Here is a 13,625-nt window from a genome sequence, read left to right on the forward strand (position 1 = left end):
TTCAGAAAGTTGCTCTTTGTGATGAGATAGATCCTTACATGTTAACAAAGAAGGATTTTTCCTATGAGTTGGAAAATTATCCATTGAGTTCCCCGACATCTCAAACTCCCCGGTGCTGCAGACATCGTTCTACATATACAAACAGATGAAAACCTGGAAGAGCATGGAGGTGTACAACTTTTTATATGTGGCTGGGTTAAAGATCTGGGGATCAGGACGCTACCAGATAAATCTTGTATTGTTTATGCTTGGGTAAGTCGGCATTTTGGGCTTTTTGTACACGTCTTTGCGATTGCTTGAATGCTACAAGTTTTAGTATTGGGTGTAAACAAACCACAGCCACTCGATTCTCAATCCTCCCTGCTCTTCTCTTCCGGGTAAAATGTTCACAAAGATCCACAGAAACCCTTTCAAAGACCTGGCTATTGGTGAAACAGGACAGAGAAGTTATCACAGCTCACTGTAACTGCACGGCCGGGGAAGCAGTTTCATGCTGTGAACTCATGAGCTCTGTTTTTGTGTTTATGTGGATCATCTCAATTATCTTATCTATCTAGTTCAGTGTAGGAGCCCAATCTACATCATCACCCTTTTAAAGATTGCGAGGACATCCTGATAAATAAAGTGAAAACGTATGCGTTAGTTTACAATATGGCAACCACAATCAAACAGTAAACAAAAACTTAACTGAGTTAAAAAACTGAGGACTTAAGCATCTCCTGAACTTCAAAACATCATGAAATAACAGAAAATGGTGAGAAAGGTGACTTGCGAATCCCAACGAAATAAATAAGATACATTTACAAACCTTTCATGAAGTGATCACTGCAAACTCAAGTGTTCTTCGACTCTGATCCCTTTGATCGCAGCGAAAGATTCAAGAGCCACATTTTTCATCATCTACTGGTAAAATCCTTTGTCCTTTCACCCTTTATCGCTTCACGGGAAACCCATCAGGTTCACGGTTTGATCAGTTCGAACATGCAAGCATGGGGCATTTTAACAACTAACATGATGCCCCAGCAATAGTAACGCTTTGTTAACAGTGAGTTTAGCTGACCACCACTTCATGTCTTGCATATCTAATGAGGCAGATATGACATCGGATGCAACGCACCTATACCCAGGATTTATAAACTTTTCAGATATGTGACTAGAAGTCAACATCTGGGTGTCCATATGAATGGAGAAATTTGTTTGGCTTGGGTAGCCATCACCTGATAGCTGCACCTATCAGGAAAATAATACCCAACCTTTAACTGAGACATGGTGGCATCCATAAATGGCCCACGTTACTGACAGATGCTGTCCTCAGGTCAAATTAAGGCTACATTTTCTCCATTACTGTTTTTTTTCAGCAGATCAACAAGTGATGATTTATAACCACTGGGCTACTTAAAAAATGTGTTTTTTATTGTTTGGGCCTCTTAAACAGCTTTAGTCTGTTCAAAAATGTTCCACTTCACTTAATGTACTTCTAGATATGCCTTCCAAGGTTGTAAAAAGTAAGAGGGGAAAGTGGAAGGAAAGATGGCTAAACAGACCAGGCAAACTCAATCTGAAGGTGGTGAAAATCTATGAGGGAGGCAAGAAGGGAGTAAAGAGTGCTTGCTGTAATGTAGCAGCTGCTAAGGCAAGAGAACTTAGAGTGAGCATGAAGACAGCCCTGAGAGAGGTGATATACCACTCACCTCATCCACCTTCGTTTCTATCCGTCACTTAAACCCCAGTACTCCTAATATTTGGTCCTTCCAAACCCCCCCCCATGGCCTCTTAGAATATTGTCATGATGACATGCACAAACGGTCCTTGATGCTGGGCCCAAGTTGTAAAAGCTGAAGAAACTAGGCCGCTGCACATGGAAGTTTTTCCTGTCTTTTTTTTTTTATTAGACAAGCAGTGAGGACAGCCAGGTCCCATAAGAATCAGATGAGTCAGGCAAAGAATGGGGGGTGGGAGTGGGGGGGTCGAAGGGTTTCTGCAGCTCCAGCTTTGCCAAGACTGTCCCGAACAGACTGATAGTAGAACAAAGACAGAGGATAGGAAGAGAGGGAGACAGACAGATAAAACGGATGAGAGGGAGAGAGAGAGAGAGCGAGAGCAAAGGAGCAGAAATCTGAGAAAGAGGGGTTATGTAAAGTGCTGGAAAGATGGAGGGTGGAAGCTTAAAATAGTGGTTAATAGACACACAGAGACTAAGAGAAAACAAAAGGAAATAGAGAAGAAGTGGTTTTATCAATGTTTGTATGACTTGTTTCTTGCAAGCACTCCAAAATACACCATTACATCACAGAATGTGTGGGAACTGCGGTGAAGCTCCAAAAAGACTCTTTATATCTCTCTCCCCCAGTCTTCCTGATACCCATCACCAGAGACTCACTCCTCCATCTGGAGCGCGCGCGCACGCACACACACACACACACACAGACAGAGGAAGCATTATAACAGGAGGGGAAGCTTAGTTCGGTTACCGTATCTTGAGCTGTGATGAGAAAATGTGTGGTGACCTCGAGGAAGTACTTTATCCTTCAACACACCCAGTCCCCAGAATATAAAATTAACAGAAAACAGACGACTCTTTTAACAGCAAACAGCCGCAATACTACAACACTTACAATATCGCCCATTACACCATAGGCCTCTGAATTCCAAATCACGTGTTTTAATAATCGTGACAGCACTGGCACTAAACCCAGATCTTGTTTCATAGATAGTGCCCAAAGGTCTCGTAACTCAACTCCTAGCAGCATCAGGAGACACAGTAATGTTTAGAAAGTTTTTTTATTTTTTATTCTCTATTGAATTCTGTATCCCAGCTACTGCTGACACTCAGAACCAAAACATATGCAGTACGAATATGTGGCAATGGCATTCGTTTATTCCCTTTTGAACAAGTCATATACACAATGTACAACAGTGTATTCTCTACAGTGCAAAACAAAGCTTGATGGAGACTCAGCAAGCATGTGGTTCTTTGTTCTGTTGAGTTCAACTGAAGAATTAGACCTTGGCACAAAGTCCTACAAGTGGTGGAAATCCAAAATTGCTTATCACTCTGAGACTATTCACATATTGAAGCAAGGTGGTGATAACATCACATTTAGAGTTGTCTTTTAGACTTTTGTTTGCTTCTCTTGCTTCTAATGGTGTCCTTACTTGGTGACTGACATTTGGTGGATAGCTTCCTCAAGACAGAGTTTCAGATGTTCCATATCATGACCATGCTTTAAAAACGGATTTAATTTAATGCTGGACTAGATGTTCAAAGATGGAGCTATATATCCTGGACTGCTGTTTGGTTAGATATGTTCTCTACCAAACTCTGGGGCCTTCCAGATACATTACAGGTTTATTTTTTAAAGATTTTTTTGGGGGCTTTTTTTCACCTTTATTGGATAGGACAGTGCAGAGACAGGAAATGAGCTGGAGAGAGACGGGGAGGGATCGGGAAATGACCTCGGGTCAGAATCGAACCCGGGTCCCCGGATTTATGGTATGGCGCCTTAGTCGACTGAGCCACGACGCCCCCCATTACAGGTTTATTTATATTGAAATCATGTGATATGTTAATTGTACACAGTTGGATTCCATTCAACTAATTATGTGACTTATGGCGGAAACTCCTTGCACCAGAACTCAAATACATGACACATAATCCCAATGGAATCCATTTCAGTTCCAGAACAAAATGTGGAAAAGTATGGGGAGGGGGTTAATACTTAGGCAACACATTGTATGTACATAGGTTTGATCATTATCACTGTCAAATACAAATTCATGTTTCCTATCTACAGTATGGAGCAAATGTCTGCTAATAAAGCACCATAAATATTTCTGTTTAATACATCTGTTACCATCAGGTATCAGAAAACTACAATCCACTTTAAAGGGTTAATCACTGTGAAACCCAGCTGAAAGCCAAACAACGACAGCAAACAAATGAAATGGAAAAAAAAATAATTCACTTATTATTTTCAAACAAATCAGTATGATAAGAGATATGCAGTAGATGCATTAGCTGATTAGGAAACCAGACCTTGTAGCAAGCATGCAAAGCAAAGACTCCTTCATTTGCCAACTTCAAGTTTTTACAAGGTAGGCTCTTTTTTATAACTGGGAGATGATTAGCTGAATTTGAAAACCTAACAGCTAGACGGATTCCTCTAAACTGTAGTTAAATAAACTCATTTTGCACAGTGAAGCTGCTGCCGTGATGGAGCACAGATGCGCACCTGCATGTGTATGTGGTGGGGCTCCTTTATCCTGTACTCAGCTGGGCCACAGCCTGTATCACATGCAGCCTTAACAAGCCTGCACTAGAGCCAACATTGCTTTTGTATTAATAAGCTGACTGGCTTTCACAGTCTGTGATTGTCAGGAGATTGCCAATAGACTGGTCAACCCAAAAGGAATTATATGATTTGTTTAAACTAAGACTCTCTCCCATGGTTGTGCCTCAAATTTTGAGTTAGAACATCCACACACATCAGTCTTTATCACTCTCTCTGAATCTCGAGTGCTGCTGCTGCAGAATTGCAACGATGCATCTGTGTATGCGGAGGAGTCTTGTGTTTGAGAGAGAGAGAGAGAGAGAGTGCATGAGCTGGTGTCTCAGGTGCCCACTGTGTTGACAGGCATCTGGATCTGGACCACTTCTCCATTCGCCCCTTGCTGAATCTGTATTGCCTCCTTCACCTCCATCTCCGCCTGCAGCGTAGAGCCTAGTGCCTCGGCCTGAATAGACAAAAAGAGGTAGAAGGAGACAGAAACAGGTAAGATGAATATGGCTTGTGATGAAAGCAGATGAGTACACTACCGTTCAAAAGTTTGGGGTCACTTTGAAATGTCCTTATTTTTGAAAGAAAAGCACTGTTCTTTTCAATGAAGATCACTTTAAACTAATCAGAAATCCACTCTATACATTGCTAATGTGGTAAATGACTATTCTAGCTGCAAATGTCTGGTTTTTGGTGCAATATCTACATACTAGTGCATCACAAAAAATTAGAATACCATGAAAAAGTTCCTTTTTTTTCATAATTTAATTCAAAAAGGTAAACTTTCATATATTCTATATTCTTTACATGTAAAGTGAAATATTTAAAGCCTTTTTTGTTTTAATTTTGATGATTATGGCTTATAGCTCATGAAAATCAGAAATCCAGTATCTCAAATTATTAGAATATTCCCTAAGATCAATCAAAAAAAGGATTTACAATACAGAAATGTCCAACTTCTGAAAAGTATATTCATTTATACACTCAATACTTGGTTGGGGCTCCTTTACCATGAATTACTGTATCAATGCGGTGTGGCATGGAGGTGATCAGTCTGTGGCACTGCTGAGGTGTTATTGAAGCTCAGGTTGCTTTGATAGTGGCCTTCAGCGTGTCTGTATTTTTGGGTCGGGTGTTTCTCATCTTCCTCTTGACAATACCCCATAGATTCTCTACGGGGTTCAGGTCAGGCAAGTTGGCTGGCCAATCAAACACAGTAATATCATGGTCAGCAAACCATTTGGTAGTAGTTTTGGCACTGTGGGTAGGTGCTAAGTCCTGCTGGAAAAGGAAATCAGCATCTCCAAAAAGCTCGTCAGCAGATGGAAGCATGAAGTGCTCTAAAATCTCCTGGTAGATGGCTGTGTTGACTTTGGACTTGATAAAATACAGTGGACCAACACCAACAGATGACATGGCACCCCAAATCATCACAGACTGTGGAAACTTCACACTGGGCTTCAAACACCTTGGATTCTGTGCCTCTCCACTCTTCCTCCAGACTCTAGAACCGTGATTTCCAAATTAAATGCAAAATGTACTTTCATCTGAAAAGAGGACTTTGGACCACTGAGCAACAGTCCATTTCTTTCTCTCCTTAGCCCAGATAAGACACTTCTGACATTGTATCTGGCTCAGGAGTAGCTTGATATTAGGAATGCGAAAGTTGTATCCCCTTTCTTGAAGATGTCTGTTCATGATGGGTCTTGATACACTGACACCAGCCTCAGTCCACTCCTTGTGAAGCTCTCCCAAGTTCTTGAATCAACTTTTCTTGACAATCCTCTCAAGACTGTGGCCATCCCTGTTGCTTGCGCACCTTTTCCAGCCAGCCTTTTCAGCAATGACCTTTTGTGGTTTACTGTTAGAGTCTGAATGTTTTGAACTCTGGCCACCCACTGGACAGTTGTAGTACTGCAGGTGTGTTGACAGTGTGTTTGTTTTGATGTCCCATGTGCCCTTTATTTTGGTCTCCTGCCACGCCCCCCTCGTGCCTCACCTTTGTCACCTGACTCAATCATCATTGTAATCAGTGTCAGCTGTTTCCTGTTTAATTCTGTGTGCTGGACTGCTACTTAAACTCTGTCATTTCTCTGCTCTATCTCTGATCGCCTGACCTTGACTCTGATGTTTGTGAACCTGTTTTTGCCTGTGAAGATTATCCTGTTTGTCCGTGAGTAACCAGTGGAATCTGGAATTCTGCTTGGAACCTTTGAGTTTTGTTCTTATGGATTTTTGTGGACTGCCTCAATGACTTTTTGCATCTGAAAGTACTACTACTAACCTCTGTGCTTTGCTGGATTTTTTGTTGGATTTTTGTGAACTGACTGAGTAACTTTGAACACGAAGCCCACAGTGATGATCTGTGCCTTTTTGTTTTTGGACGTGTTGAGGACTGCATTGAAACATAATCTTTTCACCTGCCCTGACCTTTGTGACTGTGTTAAAAGAATAAACCTGCCAAACTGATCTGCATTAGGGTCTCTGTCTCTGAAACCTTACAGTGCAATCAGAGCAGGATGGACCTAGCAGATCCAGAGTGCCTGAGAGCTTGTCTTGAACAGCATGGAGCGCTTCTGGGCCACCAATGGAGCGCTTCTGGGCCACCAACAAGCCCAACTGGAGGCAGTAGCTGCCAGCATCAGAGACCTGACAGCCCATTTCCAGCCACTCCAACTCTCCCAGTCTGCGTCTGCACAGTCCACAGACCCTGCCCAGCCTGCAGAGCCTGCCCAGTCTGCCTCAACTGCACAACCAGCCCGTGAGCCATGACTGCCCCCACCGGAGAAGTACGCTGGTGAACCCGGTACCTGCCGCTCTTTCCTGTCTCAGTGTACCCTCATCTTTGAGCTGCAACCAGGTACCTTCCCCACCGATCGAGCAAAGGTTGCCTGTGTGATCACCCAGCTGTCGGGGCGTGCCAGAGAGTGGGGAACTGCAGTGTGGGATGCTCAGTCAGCAATCTGTGGGAATTTCCAGGAGTTTTCGACTGAGATGAAGAGTGTCTTTGATCAATCCAAGCAAGGGCATGAGGCTGCCTATGAGCTACTCCATATGCGCCAGGGTCGTAGGTCGGTGTCAGACTTTGCCATTGACTTTCAAACTCTTGCAACCACAACAGGATGGGGCACTGAGGCTCTCTGACACCTTCCTTAATGGCCTGTCGGAAGAGATCAAAGATGAGTTGGCTTCTCACGATCTGCCCAGCTCCTGTGAGGACCTCGTCAACCTTGCAATCCGCATTGACACCAGGCTACAGCAACGCCGCCGGGCGAGGACCTTTGGGTCCCCAGCAGGAAGGCCTCTTGTCAGTCCAGTCATGCCCCCTCCTTCTCCTCCCACCACTACATCGGTACCAGAGCCCATGCAAGTGGACCGCACCCGCCTGACCCAAGAGGAAAGGCAAAGAAGAATCAACACACGCTCCTGTCTGTACTGTGGCCAACCAGGTCACTTCGTTGCCTCCTGTCCAGCAAAAGCCAACGCTCACCTGTGAGGGGGGTACTGGTGAGAGTGACCCCCATACACCCCTCCTCTGCTCAGCGCACTCTTCTCTCAGCTGTCCTCTGGTGGGGAGATCAACAACTGGAGGTGGGAGTTCTTGTCGACTCTGGTGCCGAGGAGAACTTCATCGACGCCAGCCTGGTGAGTCAGTGGAGTCTGCCTACCGAGAGCCTGGAGGAACCCCTGGTGGCCAACGCATTGACTGGAGTGAAATTGGCCAACATCACTCACACCACTGCTCCGGTGAGTCTCACCCTCTCTGGCAACAATCATGAACAGTTACGCTTTCTTGTCATTAATGCCCCTCATGCTCCAGTAGTTCTTGGCTACCCTTGGCTTATTAAGCACAACCCACATATTGACTGGGTAGGGAAGTGTATTATGGGTTGGAGCCCATTTTGCCACTCAAACTGTCTCCTTCAGGCCCAGACTCTGTCGAAACCTGTCTCTGATGTCAACGAGGAGTTTCCAGATCTGTCAGGCGTTCCTCCGGATTATATGGACCTCAAGCCTATATTCAGTAAGTCCAAAGCCTCTTCCTTACCCCCTCACTGCCCCTATGATTGTGCTATTAACCTCCTTCCCGGCACAACTCCCCCTAGAGGTCGTTTGTACTCCTTGTCACGGCCTGAGACAGAAGCTATGAACAAGTACATTCAAGAGTCCCTCGCTGCAGGCATCATCCGCCCTTCCTCATCTCCTGCAGGAGCCGGTTTTTTCTTTGTTGGAAAAAAGGACTGTTCGTTACGCCCCTGCATTGATTACCGTGGTTTAAATGATGTCACTATTAAAAACCATTACCCTCTCCCTCTCATGTCCTCAGCGTTTGAACTCCTCCAAGAAGCCAAGGTATTCACCAAGCTGGACTTAAGGAATGCCTACCACCTGGTCCGTATCCATGAGGGGGATGAATGGAAGACGGCCTTTAACGCCACCTCAGGCCATTATGAGTACTTGGTCATGCCATTTGGCCTTACCAATGCCCCTGCGGTTTTTCAGGCCTTCAATGACAGGGGTGTCCAAACTGATCCATAAAGGGCTGTGTGGCTGCAGGTTTTCATTCCAGCCATGCAGCAGCACACCTCATTTGGCTTATTCAATCAACTGACACACCCACCCTTTAATCAAGGGTGGGTGTGGCTGCAAGTATTTGACTGTGTGAAGACAGTTCAGTTGACTGAATGAGCCAAGTCAGGTGTGCTGCTGCATGGCTGGAATGAAAACCTGCAGCCACACGGCCCTTTATGGATCAGTTTGGACACCCCTGGTCAATGATGTCCTGAGGGACATGCGCAATCAATTTGTCTTTGTGTTTTTAGATGACATCTTGATTTTTTCCAAGTCACTCACTGAGCATGTTGTTCATGTCCGTAAGGTCCTGAAGCGTCTTCTGGAGAACCAGCTGCTTGTGAAGGCGGAGAAATGCGAGTTCCACCAGGAGATGGTCGCTTTCCTCGGGTATGTGATCACCCCGGGGGGCATTCAAATGGGCCAACGTAAGGTCAAGGCAGTGTTGGAATGGTCCACACCTGCTAGTTGACGGGACCTGCAGAGCTTCCTTGGCTTTGCCAACTTTTACCAGCGCTTTATCCGAAATTTCAGCACTGTAGCCGCCCCCCCCTCACCGCCCTGACCTCTTCAGCAGTCAAGTTCGTTTGGATCACAGTTGCAGAGGAGGCCTTTCAAGACCTGAAGTGGCAATTCACCTCTGCTCCAATCCTGATCCAACCCGATCCCAACCGGCAGTTCATTGTGGAGGTAGACGCTTCTGAGGTGGGTGTTGGCGCTGTGCTCTCCCAACATTCTGCTAAGAATAATCGCATACACCCATGTGCCGCCTTCTCTCACTGTCTGTCACCAACAGAACAGAACTATGACATGGGGAACAGGGAGCTGCTTGCAGTGAAGTTAGCCCTGGAGGAGTGGCGGCACTGGTTGGAGGGCGCCCCGCTGCCATTTTTGGTCTGGACTGACCATAAGAACCTGCAATACATCAGTTCAGCCAAGAGACTCAACCCCCAACAAGCACGCTGGTCCCTATTCTTCTCCAGGTTTAACTTCACCCTGTCCTACCGCCCTGGTCATAAAAATGTTAAGCCTGATGCTCTGTCCCGACAGTTTCCCATGTCCAAGACGAATACAGACTCTAACACCATCCTCCCTTCCCACTGCATTTTGGGGGCAGCTCTGTTTGATGTGGAATCCACTGTGAAGGCTGCTCAAGCGGATGAAGCAGGCCCCAGTCAATGTCCCACTAACCGTCTGTATGTTCCTAACTCTATCCGCTCACAGGTGCTGCAGTGGGGTCACTCCACCAAGTTATCCTGCCATCCTGGACCCCGACGAACCCAAGCGCTCATTGGGAAGAGATTTTAGTGGCCGTCCATGAAGGAGGACATTACCAACTTTGTCCGGTCCTGCCAGGTCTGTGCCCAAAACAAGACCTCTACTCAACCCCCTGCTGGCCTGTTGCAACCCCTGTCCGTGCCCCAAAGACCATGGTCCCACATCTCCTTAGATTTCGTGACTGGTCTGCCCCCATCAGACGGTAACACTACCATTCTTACTGTTGTGGATCGTTTCTCAAAGTCTGTTCATTTCATTCCCCTGCCTGGTCTTCCATCTGCCAAAGACACTGCTAACCTGATGATCCAACATGTATTCCGCATACATGGGTTGCCTGTAGAAGTGGTATCAGACAGGGGTCCCCAATTCACATCTGCATTCTGGAAGGCTTTCTGTAAATTGCTTGGTGCCTCTGTGTGTTTATCTTCTGGTTTTCACCCGCAGAGCAATGGCCAGACCGAGAGGGCGAACCAGTTGCTGGAGACTGTGCTACACTGTATGGCGTCCCAGAACCCATCCTCCTGGAGCCAGCAGCTTCCATGGGCAGAGTATGCAATCAATTCGCACATCTCCTCTGCCACGGGTCAATCTCCCTTCGAGTGCTCCTTGGGGTACCAGCCGCCACTGTTCCCAGAACAGGAGAAGGAGGTAGGGGTTCCATCAGTGGAAGCCTTCATCCGCCGGTGCCACCGAACGTGGAGGCGCACCCGCTCCACCTTGCTTCGCTCTGCTGCCAGGATGAAGGTCCAGGCCGACAAGCGTCAGTCCCGGGCCCCTCGATATCGCCAGGGACAACACGTATGGCTTTCCACATAAGACCTGCCCCTGAAGACGGAGTCTCGCAAGCTCACAGCATGTTTTATCGGCCCCTTCCCCATTGCCAAAGTCATCAGCCCCACAGCTGTCCGGCTCAAGCTCCCCTTACCCCTGCGCCGTATCCACCCCACATTCCACATCTCTAGGGTCAAGCCCTTTCTGTGCGGTCCCATGCATCCTGCCCCCAAGCCCCCCCCCCCCGCCCCCTCACCTCATCGATGGCTCTGAGGCATACACTGTCCGATGGCTGGTGGACGTTCGGCGCCGGGGCTCCAGTATCTCGTCGATTGGGAGGACTACGGCCCTGAGGAGAGGTGCTGGGTCCCGACCTGGCACATATTGGACCCCACACTTGTCAGGGACTTTCGCCGTCAGCATCCCGTGTCTGCCCGGGGGATGCCAGGAGGCGTCCGTTGGGGGGGGGGGGGGGGGGTACTGTTAGTCTGAATGTCTTGAACTCTGGCCACCCACTGGACAGTTGTAGTACTGCAGGTGTGTTGACAGTGTGTTTGTTTTGATGTCCCATGTGCCCTTTGTTTTGGTCTCCTGCCACGCCCCCCTCGTGCCTCACCTTTGTCACCTGACTCAATCACCATTTGTAATCAGTGTCAGCTGTTTCCTGTTTAATTCTGTGTGCTGGACTGCTACTTAAGCTCTGTCATGTCTCTGATCGCCTGACCTTGATTCTGATGTTTGTGAACCTGTTTTTGCCTGTGAAGATTATCCTGTTTGTCCGTGAGTAATCAGTGGAATCTGGAATTCTGCTTGGAACCTTTGAGTTTTTGTTCTTATGGATTTTTTGTGGACTGCCTCAATGACTTTTTGCATCTGAAAGTACTACTACTAACCTCTGTGCTTTGCTGGATTTTTTGTTGGATTTTTGTGAACTGACTGAGTAACTTTGAACACGAAGCCCACAGTGATCTTCTGTGCCTTTTTGTTTTTGGACATGTTGAGGACTGCATTGAAACATAATCTTTTCACCTGCCCTGACCTTTGTGACTGTGTTAAAAGAATAAACCTGCCAAACTGATCTGCATTTGGGTCTCTGTCTCTGAAACCTTACACTTACCCTCCTTGTGGAGGGCATCAGTGATCATCTTCTGGACAACAGTCGAGTCAGCAGTCTTCCCCATGATTGTGGTTGTGTGTACTGAACTAGACCGAGAGATACACTGTGTTCATACTGTTTTACTCAAACTTGAAATGAAATATTCTAATATTTTGAGATGGTTTTTTTTTTATGTTTTTGTACTATATGCCATACTGATTAAAATAGAAAAATGCTTGAAACATTTTACATTGTGTAATGAGTCTATATATATATATATATATATATATATATATATATATATATATATATATATATATATATATATATATATATATAACATTTTCACTTTCTTAAATAACTGATGGAAAATATTGAGCTTTTTCACAATATTCTAATTTTTTGAGATGCACTAGTAGGTGTATAGAGGCCCATTTCCAGCAACTATCACTCCAGTGTTCTAATGGTACAATGCGTTTGCTCATTGCCTCAGAAGGCTAATGGATGATTAGAAAACCCTTGTACAATCATGTTAGCACAGCTGAAAACAGTTGAGCTCTTTAGAGAAGCTATAAAACTGACCTTCCTTTGAGCAGATTGAGTTTCTGGAGCATCACATTTGTGGGGGTCGATTAAATGCTCAAAATGGCCAGAAAAATGTCTTGACTATATTTTCTATTCATTTTACAACTTATGGTGGTAAATAAAAGTGTGACTTTTCATGGAAAACACAAAATTGTCTGGGTGACCCCAAACTTTTGAACAGTAGTTTAGATTGACAAGTTTAGTGAAGCATAATGGAAAATAACTGGGGGAAAAAAATCAGATTGAAAGTGGCCGCGACAGCCACACCATGACAGAAATGTATACCACGTTATAACTATACTGTCATCGCTTACATTTTTTTTAAAACTTACTGCCTGTTAGCACACTGCATTAATACAATATTTATTTTCTCTGATCACTGTTAACACTACTGTTATGAACACAACTCAATCAGTGCTGTGTTATTTGAGAGCCGGACCAATAATGGGCCACTGAACCAAAGTGAACTGCAGAGGGGTTGGATTAAGGCGATACTTTATCTCTGTCAACCACCAAGTGTGTGAGGTAGAGCACGAGGGATGACTATGAGTCACATCTGAGAGCGGAGCATGTTCAGTGAGTCATTCCTTCCTCTCACACTCGCCAAGAGACTATACACCTGCACAACATGAAGAGGCAGTGTCACTCAAGGACATGTTCGAGGCACACACTCCAGCCTTTTTCTCTCTCTTTCACACACACACCACACAGCTGTGAATGCAACAGCCTACACTACATCAGTCCCTTATGTGCCATAGACATAAAACATGGATGTTTTGACCCAACACATTCAACAGACATGATTTGTCTGCCAAAGGCACTGTCCCATGTCCTTCAAGCACGCAGCCGTTAAATGTAACTGTTCCACAAGAGGGCAGTGATGAGAATCCCTGCTAAAATTTCCCAACAAAATTAAAATTTTATTTTAGTGCAAACCTTTTCTAAGTCTTCTGGCATTGGAGACACAATTAAGATCAAGTTTCATTCTAGATGTACAGATTATTATTTAAACAAACTGGGTGGGACAGCACAGTAGCATCAAACAT

General features: G+C 45.4%; 1 protein-coding gene across 5 annotated transcripts in view; it reads right to left on the bottom strand.

Moving 5' to 3' along the window:
• Positions 1-2,762: 2,762 nt before the first annotated feature.
• banp (BTG3 associated nuclear protein) overlaps positions 2,763-13,625 on the bottom strand; it is a 152,375-nt gene continuing 141,512 nt past the window's right edge. For all 5 annotated transcript variants that reach the window (XM_060915037.1, XM_060915035.1, XM_060915039.1 and 2 more), the window contains one exon: positions 2,763-4,734. In XM_060915037.1, the coding sequence (XP_060771020.1) occupies positions 4,612-4,734 (123 nt within the window). In that variant the 3' untranslated portion in view covers positions 2,763-4,611. The remainder of the gene's footprint in view (positions 4,735-13,625) is intronic.

This window comes from Neoarius graeffei, chromosome 2 (genome assembly GCF_027579695.1).
Source record: "Neoarius graeffei isolate fNeoGra1 chromosome 2, fNeoGra1.pri, whole genome shotgun sequence".
NCBI classification, from domain to species: domain Eukaryota; kingdom Metazoa; phylum Chordata; class Actinopteri; order Siluriformes; family Ariidae; genus Neoarius; species Neoarius graeffei.